The sequence below is a fragment of the Periophthalmus magnuspinnatus genome, chromosome 23, assembly GCF_009829125.3.
Source record: "Periophthalmus magnuspinnatus isolate fPerMag1 chromosome 23, fPerMag1.2.pri, whole genome shotgun sequence".
In the NCBI taxonomy this organism is placed as follows: domain Eukaryota; kingdom Metazoa; phylum Chordata; class Actinopteri; order Gobiiformes; family Gobiidae; genus Periophthalmus; species Periophthalmus magnuspinnatus.
Window position 1 is genome coordinate 6,097,691 of NC_047148.1, and position 16,085 is coordinate 6,113,775.

At 36.5% G+C, this 16,085-nt stretch overlaps 1 protein-coding gene across 1 annotated transcript in view; it reads left to right on the forward strand.

The window, feature by feature from the left end:
* Positions 1-15,955, forward strand: part of nampt1 (nicotinamide phosphoribosyltransferase 1) — a 33,020-nt gene extending 17,065 nt beyond the window's left edge. The window contains exons 5-11 of the mRNA XM_033989155.2: positions 3,090-3,248; positions 4,028-4,164; positions 9,293-9,518; positions 10,233-10,352; positions 10,842-10,982; positions 11,581-11,715; positions 11,842-15,955. Coding sequence (XP_033845046.1) covers positions 3,090-3,248; positions 4,028-4,164; positions 9,293-9,518; positions 10,233-10,352; positions 10,842-10,982; positions 11,581-11,715; positions 11,842-11,955 — 1,032 coding nt within the window. The 3' untranslated portion in view covers positions 11,956-15,955. The remainder of the gene's footprint in view (positions 1-3,089; positions 3,249-4,027; positions 4,165-9,292; positions 9,519-10,232; positions 10,353-10,841; positions 10,983-11,580; positions 11,716-11,841) is intronic.
* Positions 15,956-16,085: the final 130 nt, after the last annotated feature.

Sequence of the window (16,085 nt, forward strand, 5' to 3'; positions counted from 1 at the left end):
TATAAATACACACAAACACTAGACATACCTCGTACTCCACTAGGGTAAATTTAGACTGGTGTCCTTGAATATATCACAGGTTCAAAATGCCTCTCTCTTGTCTAGGGCTGCAGTGATCAATTGAATAATTGTGACTAAACTACTTCTAAAATAACACAACAAACTCTAAAACCCATATGCCAAAGATATATTATAGCAAAGATAGTGGGATTACCAGTATATAAAAGGATATTTATTTTTAAATGTTCTCTATAGAAGACTTTTGCGTTTAATATCTCAGTGTAGAACAGACTACTCGATTAATTGAGAAGCTGTTGAGCTCTTAAATAAGCTTTTATGTGCCAAGACTGTTGGCATGCCCATTATAAACACAAGTCTTGTAGTCCTGCATGATGTGGACTAGCAAAAAGTGCATACACCAGGGCCTGCTCTAGCTAAAGGCAAGGGTTGACATTGCCCACTCAAAAGAAAATCTTACCCACCCAATAAAACCTGGTACAGCAGGCTATAACCAGACCTGGGACACATCCAAACATTAGTGTCTGGGTGTATGCAGTAATGTCATTTTATTCTCCCCCCTCACCCATAACGGATAGACTTGACATCAATACGTGTAATTTGGGTGCTCCTTCAATACACTTATGTAGCAAACAAATGATATCTTACAAGAAACTTCATTACGCTGTGTCATATTCATCCACTGATATTATGAAAAACAATTTACTGTCTGTGTGAATAATGTCTTCTATTTTTATTCAGCACATGAAATATCATATTGTGAAGGATCCCCCTGTAAAGAGCAAGTAGCATAATCTTGTTTAGGTTTATGATTAGACCAAAAAGATCAATAATACACCTGCTCTGTGCTGTTAGCCAATAGAACGTTAACACTTTCTATTCTATTGAGATCAGTTCAATTCAGTTTATTTTTGTGTAGCATCAAAATCACAACAGCAGTCACTTACAGGTCTTCACAAAATAGTTGATTTATACAAGAACATTTTTGAAAATCAGTGGTTATTGGACAATAATAGACAAGCAGATTAACCAACAATGACTAAAACATGACCAATGGCCCCTCCGACTGCCACCAATCACTTGCCACATTCATACTATGCAAGGTGGACTAAGTATCTTGCTTAAGGACACAATTACTAAACTTGGTCCCAGGGTGTTTGTGTTTTTTTTGACAGACAGACACAAGAACATGTAATAAATCGCAGGTCATGGCACGCTACATGACTTCAGTTTGGGTTGGGCAATTAATAAAGATTGTGAGTCAGTCATGTCTGTGCGTCAATGATTATTGGGGTTTTTGAATCAAGACGTCCTCAGCCAGTTCTCTGTCATTAAAAGCATGTGGTTTTGGGTAGAGTTTAGATTTTGGGGAAGACGTTTGAGTGCTTTTTGTGTTAAATGGCACAGATTAAAAGCCTAAAGCTAAAAAAAAAGTGATCTTTTTTTTTTTTTTTTTTTTTTTTAATATCCCCATATCGGCCAGTCCTACTTTCAGTTATGTCCTTTATAATGTGTCCATGTGTGTTTGGGTCCACCGTTGGCACAGAGGGTTGGGACATGTGCTTTTCCCAGCAGACTTCTTGTTTGAGTACGCCGCCTCTCTCTGATCCCTCTGAGCCTGTTAGTTTTGGAGTTCAGACTTGATTTGAACAGACATGCACAGTCTTTCCAGAGCTTCTTTTCAGCTCAACAATTGGTCCCAGCCTCAGCCTTTGTGCTTAGACTGGATGACAAAGGCTACATCACTACACATCTAAGCTTCCTCATTCCTGGAAAAAGTTTTCTTTGTGTCAGAAACAATAGCCACTTTCACTTTGAAGCTCATGTCTCAACAGGAAATAAACATTTCTTCTTGTTCCTAATTGAGTGTCCAAAGTAAACCAAAGCCTAATCATTCAATATAGTTTAATTGTAATATACAGACGGCCACTAACAATATTGACAGCCTAAAGACAATGTGAATTTTATATTTGAATAAGGATAAAAATCTAAATCAGTGGTTCTTAGCCTTGTTAGAGGTACTGAACCCCACCAGTTTCATATGCACATTCACCGAACCCTTCTTTATTGAAAAATAAAATATTATTTTTTTCAAATTCAAGACATATGTATGTTTTACTGGTGCACAAAATGAACCGTGCATTAACATCACTGTGTTCAAAGAATAAAACCAATACAATGCATGAACTCACTACAAATTACATACATACCTTTTAACAAAGACATGACCTTTTTTAATACTACCACACTGAAATGATTTTAATTTTTAACCTTATGTATTTCAATAATGAACTTATTGTATTTATGGTATTTATTCTTCTTAACATTTTAACACACACCCATCACCTCATTTCCATCAGGCTACAATAATAATGAATATTTACTGCAAATCGGTGTGACTTCTGCTGTTGCCTTTGAGAGACCAGTTCAGAAATGCATGGCTTCACCTTGGCCATTCTAATGTCATTTTCACAGCAAAGTCTGTTCCTTTTTTTCATTTTTATGTCGTTTTATGTTTTTATGCCGTTCGAACGGATCATTTAAGTCGGTCAGGTACTTCGATAGGCACATCAAAGGGTGCATTTGTCGAATTGGGACACGGCCAGCGTCTGGAGACGCTTGCAGTCCGCGAATCATATGAGTCAGGTGCGTGTCTTGACCTCCACCGAACCCCTGAGACTGACTCACTGAACCCCTAGGGTTCGATCGAACCCAGGTTAAGAACCACTGATCTAAAAGGTATACAGTGATTCCCAGTCAAGGTATTCAAGTTCCTGTTTCCAATCATAAACTCCCACATGTGGACCTCCGCAACTAGACTAGAATCTCTAATCAAAGGACTTTTACATAAAATGTTGACACATCGCCCACCTTAATGTAGTATTTGTACTGGTCTCCCAAAAAAGACAATATAATAATAAATAACCCTGTAATAAGATCCTATTGAGAATGTTTCGAACTCTCTATAGTCCATACTTTGTCCCACGAATATAATAGGCTTATCTGCTTTTAACATCCTAATCTTTTAATGTCTGTATACAAATTTGAGATTTGTGTCTTTTGTCTTGTAGACTATCCTGGTGCAGATCTGGTACCCCATCACAGTTGCCACCAACTCCAGAGAACAGAAGAAGATCCTGGCCAAGTACCTGTTGGAGACCTCGGGGAACCTGGAGGGACTAGAGTATAAACTGCACGACTTTGGCTACAGAGGGGTGTCATCACAAGAGGTACATGTAATAGTATAGATAATGCCCCATTTATTGCGTAATTGTAGTTTATTTTGGTGAATATGCTGTTATTGTGAGGTTCACTCTCCAATCACATATAATGCCATTAAATGCAGTGAACTTATAAATAGTTGGGGATAAGAAAAGTTACATCCATCTTTGAGTGCTCAGTCCTCTTTGAAGGACATTTTTCTAATTAAATAAAGCTCTAACTATCCATGAAATATCAAGTAAATTAACAATCTTAAGGATCAGGAGATATTATGAAGGTCAGTCGGTCGGTAAAAAAAGTGTGTCTAAAATTTGTGCAAATGATCAACTTTATTAATCTCAGTATAACATACATTAGACATTATATGACAAGTTTATTTTACTTTATATATTTATCATGACACCTGACTGTCATGTATTTGTAAGGGAGCTGGAAATCTGGGGAAGTTGATAAACAATAGTATCTTGTTCACACTTGCTCAAACTGGTTAGTTTTTGTAAAGAAAATTAGATAAATAAGTTAGATGGCCATAAGTTAGAAAAATCTGCCACCTACTTGACTTCATGGAGATGTTATAGCTTTGAAAATTTAATTCACAATAAGAACAGGTTCCAGGTAAAGAAAACACATCTCCATGGAAACAAGCTGGTGGCAAACCCGTCACTAGAAAAGTTGCATAGTGCACCTTTAATGTAATATCCAATATGTGCATTTTTCAACATTTGTCTGCTGTTTTTTCCTACTCTCCCACTATTTTCTACTAAATCATCTCTTTTCATGTTTTTAGACCGCGGGCATCGGAGCTTCAGCTCATTTGGTCAACTTCAAGGGCACAGACACAGTGGCCGGCATCGGTGTCATCAAGAAGTATTACGGCACCAAGGACCCTGTACCTGGCTTCTCTGTACCAGCTGCAGAGCACAGGTAGGAACCCCACCACACACGTGTTGAGTTTCCATGGGGGGCATCAAATTGACTTCCAATTATTTCCTGGACCTAAAGCCTAAAATATTTAACCCATATCTGAACTTTAAACCATGTTTTTAACCTCATGAGAACTTGATTTATGTCTACATAAGTGAAGCAGGTCACCATGATTTCTGCACATTAGGGCTGCACGATTTTGAAAAAAATATCTAATTACAATTTTTCTGACAAACATTGCGATTAGATTTGCTGTTTATGATTTAATAATGGGATCATGTTCAAAGTTCACATTTTAAAACTCATCCAGAACAATTGACAAAAAAGACTGAAATATGAACCGACAGTCACATTTCAGAACATGTTTGTACAGATTTAACTACAGGGTTAGCAGTTTTTATGCAGAATAAAACAGAATATTATTTTGTTCCTGGGGGAAATTATGGTACTTTGTGATTTGCTAATTAAATAAATTTGCCTATTAAAATTGCAATTTCAATTTTGATTTGATTACGATTAATCTTGCAGCCCTACCACACACGCACATACAGGTTGTCATTTTTTTCTATTGAAATTTTGCCCTTGGAGCCCAGCCTCAACATCTGTCATAGTTAATTGAAGACACCACGTATCTCTTCCCGGCTCAGTGGTCCGTTCTCATTGGGAAGCATTAGAGGCACTATTTCCAGGGTGATGTAGGGCACCAGATCACCGCCCACTTTCATTATTACAGCAGAGAGACAGTTTGTGCAGTGATGATAGGTAGCTATAGCTTTTATTAAGGACATCCAAGGTTGGCAAATGCTATCCCACTTAGCAACTAGAAGCTCCCGTCTGCTCCATGTATAGGCTGTGTTTGCTTGACATCATAATAAACTAGAATCCTGTTGACCTGGTTTATGGTTAATATCTCTGTAATTATTGGGCCTATCCACATAAAAACTAGAATAAGGTTCAACATCTTCTGTCAGCAAAAATAAACAACAGTGAAATTATATAGCTTCAGAAAGTGGTGTCATTATTCAACCTCAAAGATGTGATTGTTTTCAGTTGAAAGAACTTTAAGCCGACTTAATATGACAAGTTTGTGAAGCCAATTCCTTACACCATTTGTGGACCATAGGTTTGGATATTTCTTTCAAAAACAGTGACTATCCCATAGAGTTATAAAGGCTCTTGCCCTCCATCTGATTGCGAATGCAACCTATTCACACTGGTATTTGCCATGGAGCTTTTTAGAACCTAATATTTTTATCTACTGTACCAGACATTCTTTCTCTATTGTTACCATTGGTTGGGTAAAGGCCACAGTCAACTTTTTTATCTTGAGTCTGCCTCTGAAATAATAGAAAATGCTTTGTGAAAAAAAAATTATCTGACTATTCAGGCAGGGCTCATGTTAATACATTTACCCAATTATAGCGTGGGCAGTCCACCTCAGCTAAACAACACTTACTACTTGCTAGATGGCTAAAGGCTACAGCTAACTACTATTAACATTGTCTCTGCTTTTGGAAATAGTAGCACTTTGCAAATAATATTTTTCACTGGTTTACTGTGTCAGCCTAACGTTCATTTAACAGTCTTCAAGTGTAGTTTTAACGTACGGCATCCATTCATATTGTAATTCTCATTGTTAGCTTTTGGGTCATTGATCTAGTTTCATGCAAGTCCTAATCTCAAAGCATTGTCGCTATGGATATCAAGATTAAACCATTATTCTTTATTTTCTGGAGGCAACCAAAACAAACAGAGAAAGTTCAGTATCTTTTATTTTGTAATAGTTACATGGTTATGGCCAATATAGTTCATGAGTTTACCATATGAATCATACTGTCCATAAATTTCTCACTATTTTTCATCAGGAACTGAAAAGCAACTTTTGAGATTTTTTTTTTTTTTCCATTAACAACATGTTGACATAAATTATACCTTGTGAATCATAGCCTCACACTGTGTTTCTCATTTTCAAGTATCCAGCATTATGCCGAATCAGGTAGTAGGTAATGAGTGCTGCGTCAGCCTCACATTTATATAACAGACTCTTTGGGGTGTTCTTTTATGTTTTATGTAGTAATTGGCCTAGAATACACTGCCTTTGTTTACTAGCACCGGTCCATCTCTGGTCCCCACTACCCCAGCCCTTGGAACAACGGATGGAAATTAGCCTTTGGCAATAATCTGGTGTGTTTACATTCATGTCGAATTAACATGCATTGCTCCAATCAAATAAATATATAAAATAAATAATACCCTCAGCAATACCTGCATAGCCTTAAAGAAGCTCTTTTTGTTCAGAAAAACAATCCTTCCTTGAACAGGAATGGGGGCACATAATCTCTCCCCCATTTATAATTCCATCCTCAGACCCAAAGCAAACATAAGAAACAATAGAACAAGCCAATAGGGACATTAAAGGTTAAATGGAGGACGTTAAGGCTGAAACTGTAAACAATAGCTGTTTACAGTTTCAGTGTAGTTCGCTCCTCCCTTCAGAAATATATAAGGCAGTGTCCACCAGTAATCTGACCAGAACTGAAGAAGCGGCTTGGATGAGCAGCGAAACATCTTCACTCCTACAACTTTTTGTCCAGTTGACATATTTAACTTCAAGTTTTACAATTCTCTCATCATCATCTTTTTCTTGGTGGCCACTGGGGCAGTTAACTCCTGCTTCGGTGCGCACCAGTGCATTGTGGGATGGTGGCGGTAGTTGCCATAGCAGCTGTTATGTAATGGCCCCTTCCTAATTCTGTTTGGTTTGTGCTTCAGTGGGAGGGGTCTCAGTGAAATTCCACTTGGGGTCAGTTGTGTGGAGGAGGCCGAGGTGTGTCACCTTTATAGTCCCGGCGGGCACAGTGGGTATACACCATGTACTGTCTCTGCAGCCAAAGTATCAGATTCATACTGCAGTGAAACAAGTCCATCTGGAGGACACAGAGCTGTCAGCAAATAAATGTCTTTTCCTCCAGTTTTAAAACCTCAGAAAATATTTACCCCCAATATTTTAAACTAAACTGTTTGAAACTGGAGATGTTAAGATAATTCAGTTAATTAATAATGTGATTATTCAGGTCATTACATATTATTTTATGTATGTTCTGTATCCTTATGAAGTTGACCTAAATGTAAAGTTCCTTTTTATCTGGTGTTAACTGGTGTTATTTGAGAGAACTGAGGAATAGTGATAGTTTGACAATGTGAATGAAAGTGAAAGTGTTACTGTTGTTTGGTCATGTCGTCAGTAATCATAAACATTTTGATGTTTCTTCTCACAATAATCATGAGACTAAAATGTTATATTGTGACACCCCTCAAAAGAGGATTTGTTCTTTATTCTAACTTGGACAAAACCACTTCAGAATAGGAATGAAATAAATAGGCAGAGAGGGTTGTAAAACGAAAGGGAAGCTGTGAGTATAAGGCCTGGTCTACATACAGCATATGAGATTACAACATATATATTAAAACTACTTTTTGTATACGGTAATTTATTGCGTTTACCAAGAACAGTATCTTTCATAAGTTTACAAACATTGACCTGACCTGTAGAAGCAGAAGTTGCAAAAAAGGATATAAGGGAATGAGGAAAAAGTAGAATTAAGTAGATTTAATACTTTGAAGTAAGTAATACTTTAGTAATACTTTTCAGATGTTTTTTGCGAAACTACCATTACATATTAAATATTTATATTCTAAAATCAAAATTTTGTTACATTGCGTTGCTTCAGGGTGTATTTTATGTTATTGCTAATTCTCATAGTTTGTCTGACTGAAACGTATGTTATGCTCCATGTGGCTGCAATCTGAAAAGAATACATAGTCATATATAGAGTCTTATATAGTCAAGGTCATGTATTTGTGAGCGAAACATTTACTGAAAGACTATTAATATCTCATGCATTCCTTCGTATTTGAGTAATGGCCCATAACTTTGCTTATGGACAATCCTTTATTGGTTTTGTGTAAATATAAAATAAGTAGAGACCGTAGCCAAGCTTTTTGACCTTTACAAATAACTCTGGCCTACTGTGGCGTTCTTATCTGTACTGCTGACCAATAACTATGACGCGCTGCCCTCTTCTGGAAAAACTCTGCTATTGCTTCTTGATTAATGTCTTGTGACTCAGCTTTTCCAAGATTTGTAGGGCGTGTTCACAATACACAGTTGCATTTCTTTGCTAATTTCCCTATTCAGCTTGTCATTATTTTACTTCTAGTGTTTGTATTTAATTACTTGAATCGTTATGTGCTTATTTAGTAATCGTTCTTACATCATAGGTTTTACTGCTCTCCTACTTTTGATACTGTATACTTTTGTTTTCATTTATAAGCTTTATGTAGATGGGAGATATGTATTTTTGTCCTATATCTAATTATTTGGGACTACCTAACTTTGCGTATATTACATTATGTCTTTGCGTAACTAGAACGAAGAAACTTGCATTAGTTTGCCTTTTAAACTTTAAGTGTTCTTAAATAGGGCTGTGCAGTTAATCCAGATAATATAATTGCATCAAGATCCAATCATTTCAAATCATCACTGATATGCTTGTGGCTACACTTGATCCTCTGTCAGTAAAAATGTACGGTTTGGAGGGATATAGATAAAAATGGTTTGTGTTAAATGGTATTGATTAAAACTCTGTCTTGCTTATGTAGAATTAAGATTGAAAGTCATATTTTAAGCCATGTTCATTTATTTTGAGAAAAAATCTCAGCCTCAGCTTTTTGCTATAATGCCCAGTACAATTATTTAAAAAAAAATACTAATAAAACTTATTCTAGGGGTAGGAGATATAGCCAAAAATCTGAATATTCTTGGAACCAAATCATGATTTTGAGTTTATGCTAATTCATGTACCGTTTGTATTTTTATAGTCTTTTAAGAGGTAAGTCCTTCGGTTAAATCTAGCTTTCTGTCACTGTTAGCCAGGCAGAGACTAACCAATGGAAGAAGTAGATGAGAAAAATTCATACAGCTACATTAAATGGCAAAATAGTGAAGCACAATAAGGCAAAAATAGTAGTTTGTCACAGTTTTTATCCCTATATCTTCCAACCATATTCTAAAATTATTAATACAATTTCACTACTCGGTTTCTAATATCTGCCTGTCTCCCTGCAGTACGATCACAGCGTGGGGCAAAGACCATGAGAAAGACGCCTTTGAACACATCATTAAGCAGTTTCCCAGCGTCCCGGTGTCCATCGTCAGCGACAGCTACGACATCTACAACGCCTGTGAGAAGATCTGGGGAGAGGACCTGAGGAGCCTGATTGAGTGCCGCAGCGCAGACGCCCCCCTGGTGGTCCGGCCCGACTCAGGAAATCCTCTGGACACTGTTTTAAAGGTCACATTCTTTAATGATCCAATAGGGACATTTATGGGACTTAATAGTACAATAATATAATAGGCAAACAGAATGAATAAAGCAGGTAAATTGTAGCAAATTAGTTGGCAATAAATAAGATTTGAAAATTTATAAAATATAACTTAAAAATGCACTGTGTAATGAAAAATTATCAACAGTATGGCATTAAAGTGGGACTAAACACCTAAACTCTGCCCACAATCACATTTCAAATAGAGCTGCTAAACCGGGCAGTACCTGGAGAACTAAACACAAAAGTGAGAGAGGAGGGGCACGGTCTGGACACACGGGGAACAGTGTGATTGGTCCAACCGCAGTTCAAACTCCATCCCTGCAGACAGGTGTTTGTAAACAGAAACACCTGGCTGTAATCAGGGCAGTCTTGCGTGATGTCATCACGTACCTGAAATTGACTGTTTCTACTGGAGCCTGGACACACCCGTTTTATACAATTTTTTGCTGTAATTAAATGCCACACTATGAAACATTCCAGGCAAAGCAACAACCTCTCCATAAGTCGAGCAGATGGTGCACCCTCAAGCAGAAAGTGCATAATGCAAATGCAAGTAATTTAGTAGATTATTTACCAAGACATGGGATAATGATAACAATGAACAATATATGGATAAATAATATGCAAAGGAAATAGTTTTTGTTTTGTTTTGTTTTTTTATGTTTTGATTCTCGGTGTAGGTATTGGAGATCCTCGGTAAGAAGTTTATTCCAGAAGAAAACTCCAAAGGTTATAAGGTTCTCCCTCCTTACATCAGAGTCATTCAGGGCGATGGAGTGGATATCAACACATTACAAGAGGTAACTAAACCTTTCAGAGATTTTAGTTTTACTTTTGTTTTTAAAGTGATAACTAATGATTATGGATATTTTAACTAAACCTTGATGGGTGTGGCTAAAAGTCTTGCTGGCAGTCTAAAAGTGCATTTTTATCACTAGAAGACAAACAAACAGGCATACGCAACATTTCCTTCATTCTTTACACGGTTGATGCCACATTGCCACTATAAATAATAATATTTTTACTACTTCTATCATGATGCTATTCGTTTGAGTTTCAGCTTTACATTAGGCACCATTTTGAAACTTGAAAAGATATTGTTTTTTGTTTTTAATAATTCATTGACATGGCAACTGCGCTAATTTTCCACAACTCTGAAAGTCATTGATAGATACCTTATTTATAATTTCTCCATCACTCTGCACCAAACTCATCTTTCACTTTCATGCCTAAGTAAGTCTTGATACAATGTTCAATTTTTTTTTTTTTTTATTCACCTATTTTTTCAGATTGTGGAAGGCATGAAGGAACATCGGTGGTCCATTGAGAACATTGCATTTGGATCAGGAGGGGCTCTTCTGCAGAAACTCACAAGAGACCTGCTCAACTGCTCTTTCAAATGCAGCTACGTGGTCACAAACGGACTCGGGGTACGTCATTTGTCGTCATCCTCATGCACCAGTATACCTGTTCTCTAACTTTACACTCAACAGAAAATGACATCCATTTTAATATGAAAATCTACTTTGTAGTGATCAAAATTTGAGAGTGAATGATTGTAGTGCGCTTCAAGCTTCAGCCCTGTCACTAGCACTTCAGTCAAGGGTATGCTCCATCTAAGGTCTGTCGCTAATCAGTCAGTAAAAAGCTTGTTAGGAGCAAAGTTCAGTTCATAGGAATAAATTGGACCATTCCTTTGTACAAAATGGCACTAACTAAAAATCATAAAATTAAGAAAGCCATGTTAGGTCATGTATCTTTAACAAGGGAAAATAATATTCAATTTAAAATTGTGATTTATTTTATTGTCATATCTCAAGGCCCTACATGTTGGGCACTTTGCAGTCCTAATTGTTATAATATTTTTTCCTGACTCTGAGAATTTGTTGAATGTCTCTTCCCCACATTCATTTTATATTGCTTCATCTCTTGTCCAGTAAAACCTACAGGTTAAAAATATAAAAACAAATGCAATATTAAAATGAATGTATATGTAGAAGATGAATTGTAATTGTAATTGTTTTTCAGGTGAATGTATTCAAAGATCCTGTTGCAGACCCCAATAAACGTTCAAAGAAAGGACGTCTCTCTCTCCATCGGACACAGAGCGGGGACTTTGTAACCCTAGAGGAGGGCAAGGGTGAGCTGGAGCAGTACGGAGTGGTGAGTTCAACAACATATAACAGTTATAAGTTACAGTAGTTACACATATCAGATATAATTTTAATACAATTTCTTCCATCATTCATAATCGTTTTAACACAATTTCTACTTTCTTTTTGTGTCCAGGATCTTCTACACACGGTCTTTCAGAACGGGAAGATTGTGAAGACGTACACATTTGATGAAGTCAGAGACAATGCAAAGCTCAAAGAGAGTGAGCTGGAGGAGCTGCTGCACTGAGCTCTAAAACATCACCAGTTTGACCTGAAAACAACCTCCCTCACCCTTCAACTTTGACCTCTGGCATTGATCAGTCGAATGAGGGTAGCGTGCACTGCTAAGATCCCCACAGTCCTAATGTAATTTTGATTATCTTAAATGTATCGGGACTTAATCCTTGATCTCGAATTACTGGTGGTTCTCCAAAAATATGTTGTCAGATCTGCACATTAAAAGTGCTTTATGTAACCTTACCGGGGTAGGATCCGCATCTACCTGTGGATGGAAATGTTGGTGCTTTGCCTTGAATATCCCACAATATGGCATTACACTTGTATACCTCTATGGAGACCAACACGCCAAGTAATAGGTCATACATGTGGTTTGGTGAAAGATAAGATTGATTTTTTTATTATTAGAAACACATGTAATGCAAGATAGTTAATGTCATACTGTGGAGCAAATCCAAGCAAAACCATAACATTGCCATAACAAGCAAGTAGCTGACACCCCCACCAGAAAGGTTACATAGTGCATCTTTAACATCCTACCACCAGTGAGAGAGTGAGGTATAATGTGTGATTGGTACTGAAGACTTGTAGATATTAAAGCCTAACCATAAGTTCACATCTCACCTGTATTTTTGCCATAAGCGGCATGCTGCACTGAAAGGCTAGCACATTGTTTTTGCTTTGTAATGTGTCAGCAGACCTTTTCTGTCATGCCGGAAAAAAAAAATATTGTTGTTCTTTCTCTTTTTGAGGAATTGAATGGGCGTTTAATGGGCAGCTACCAGAGATGTGAACTTATGTTGATGGAAAAGTATTTTGAATGGGAGCCACATCTAAATGAAGCCACACCTACTACTACACCAATGATCGTTACTCGTGTATTGTGTACAGTTTAGAAAAATACATGTCTACTTCGTATTTTATGTGAAGGACAAAACCAAGATCGTGGTATATACTGTATATCGGTGCAACTATAACATTTACTGCCCTGTCCTGTGTACACTTCCGATTATAATAATAAGAATATGAAGCCATGTTATATACTTTGCTCTGAAACAGTAGCTTTGGCGCCAATTGTAAAGGCCTTACTTAATCGTGTACTACCTGTTTATTTAACACAACCCAAACAAATGTTATTGATGCATCTGTAAAGATTATACTAATGATCATCCTTTTGTCACTATATTGTAATTCACAGTGTAGACACATGAAGGCCCAACACGTGTAGAGAGTTAATTTACTATTTAAATGCGTAAAGGGGCTATGTTATGTTTTTGCTCATCTTTTTAAACCAATCGTGATCACCTCTTGAACTGCCTTGTATTTTTTACTATATAAAAAAAATCTAACAGAAATAAATCAAAGTAAAAAAAATAAAAAATACTTGGTGCCAGGTGAGGATACCAGTAAAGGGCAGTGCATTTCAGGTCTGTTATCCTCTTCTGAACGTAATCTTAAAAACAAGAAAAACTGAAAGAGAAAATGGTAACGCTATATTCACTTTGCTGTTGCTATCGGCACTGCCATGGTCATTGGGATTGCACTATTTTGCATGGGACTGCCGATCTTGACAGAAAATAAGCTCTATACAGACTACAGAGTTGTTTTCAAGCCTTCAAGAGAATTGGTGCAGTGTTGACTTGTTGGTGCACATGAAACTTTGCCCAAATTAAATACAAAATACAATTAATGGGATTCCTCACTTAACTGAAAGTGTTACCACAAAGAAAGCAGGGTGTAGTCACATTTGGAGGAAAAAGTGGGCAGGGTGGAATAAGGTGAATAATAACTCCACTTTTTAATAGCCTTAATAAAACATGAATGAACAAATAGTTTATTAAGAGTTATTAAGACTTGGCAACTATTTTATTAATACCGCTACTTCTAACCATAACCCTTTTGTTAAGTAGTTACCTAGCTTTAGTCAGACTTAATAAACTGGACAAAAGTCAATTCGCCGCTCATCCAAGGCTTGTTCAGTTGGTCAGATTGCTGGTGGACACGGCCTTATATCTAGCTTTATATCCAAGTGACCAAGTTATGCATCATACCAGGATGACTGAAGGATTACACATACGTATTAAGATGTAGTTCTCATTAAGTACCAAAAAAGGTTATATACCTAAAAAAGATGAGTGGAAATTGGTCTGTGCATCCTGGAGTGGTCAAGAATAAACAAATTACAGCTAAAAATGATGTAGCATAAAATAGTCCCTTTAACAGTTACATTCCTAAATCCTATTGTAATAGCTGTAGACATATTTAACTATATATAAGCTTTCAAATACCTGGTGCTGAATTTGGACAAAGATAAATTTGACAATCTTTTGGTTTTTGTTTTATTTTCTTTTTAAATACAGCCAAATATGCTTGTTGTTGGGTCTTCATGTTGCTATATGCACTGGAACCTGTCTCTGCTGTATCAGACCAAGAAATGATGTAAAATTACACCACAAATGTTGTCTTCACTGGGATGGAGATAAGCTAGCTATGTGTTTTGAGAGATTTAACATGGCTCCAAGTTTGATGAGTGTTTTTTTTTTTTTGTTTTTTTTTTTTTTTTTTGTGGTTCTGGCTTGCAGTCAGACCCAAGTTTGTGCGTGACCGATGAAGTTTTTTTTTTTCCCTTTTATTTGAAGGACTTTGTAGTATTCCTTTATGCAAATGTGTTGTGGATTTGCAGGAATGACAGAAACAACCTTGGTTTTATTTTATAGGCCTTTTTTTTTCTGTAAAGAGACAGCACCGGATAGCACCTTGGATTGCGCTGTACGATTGTTCCAAGTGTTTTGGTGTTAATAATCTTCCACTATAGACTATATAAGACTATGTTGAATATGGAGCAGATGACATTACAGACTTCAATGGGCGTAGATAAAACATGTACCCTATTAGGATAAGTATAATGACTCAAATATAAAACTAAAACTTCTAACTTGATTTTGTTGCCAAGGAAAAGGCTTGATATTCAATACAGATTTCATTTCGATACCACAATGCTAATAACCAGTAACCATAGTAACCACTACCATCAGAATGAAAGGCTTTGAAACCTTTTTTTTACAATTTACATTTTAAAAGTGATTAAGTACAGAATACAAAATTGACTTGTAGCAATAAAGCTTTTCCTGTTAAAAATCTTTATTTCAGTGTTCTCGGTGTACCTGCAGGCTGCGTTATGTTAAAATTATGATCCAATTTAAACAAAACATTGAATCACTCTTTATACAAATTGATGATGTTAGAAAGATTTTTGTGTGCACTGAAATTTGTGTTTTTTGTTTTTCCTGATCCACTGCTGTACGTACACATAACCACGACCAAATGTGTGCCTGAGATGTTCTGTAATATCACTTTCTCCCATTATTTTGCGAAATCTATGTTCAAAAAGTGTCACTGTTTTTCATTTTGCCTCAAGTTTTTTGTAAATGTCCATTCACCTGTTATCCAGCTGGCGGTTGCACTGGACTTTTCAATAGTTCGATAGATTAAATTATAGTGTGCATTTTAGTGAAGTTTTAATTTGAGATATTTTGATACTGTCTCGGTTCTTTTCTCAGAGAAACCTTATTTTGTATGACAATGGAAAAAAATTGCCAGAAACATTGCAGTAACTATATGATTATTTACAAATGATGTGGCCATACTGCCTTTTCACTTTGTACATATAACCGCTAGTTTGACTGGAAGTGGATGGCAGGTTAGGGGGAAAACCAGAGTAGAAATTGTATTATTATTTTTGTCAGATCGACCCTTTTTGTATTCGAATAATATCCAAACCTGCTTGACTGAATGGGCAGTGAGTGACTGATTTTAGCCTCTATTTGTGAGCAATTGCCTTGTAGTGAATGAGAAAAGCTTGTGAATATTTTTTTTCTCTTCATGTCGTTGTTGTTTAACTTGTATGTATATGTTGGTTGTTCCAAATTCTCTCCCAAAAAACAGCTGATATTTTACCATGACATGCTACATTGTGGACAAAACAATAATTAAAAGATGCCACCCTGTCAGTTTGAAATGAAAGATTTATTTGTTTAAATACACATCTTGACAAATCTTGTGTATTGCCCGGCAAGTCCAGAATGATACGTTTTCAAGAAGTGTGTATTCTGGATCCCAGGCAAACATATTACTGGTAGA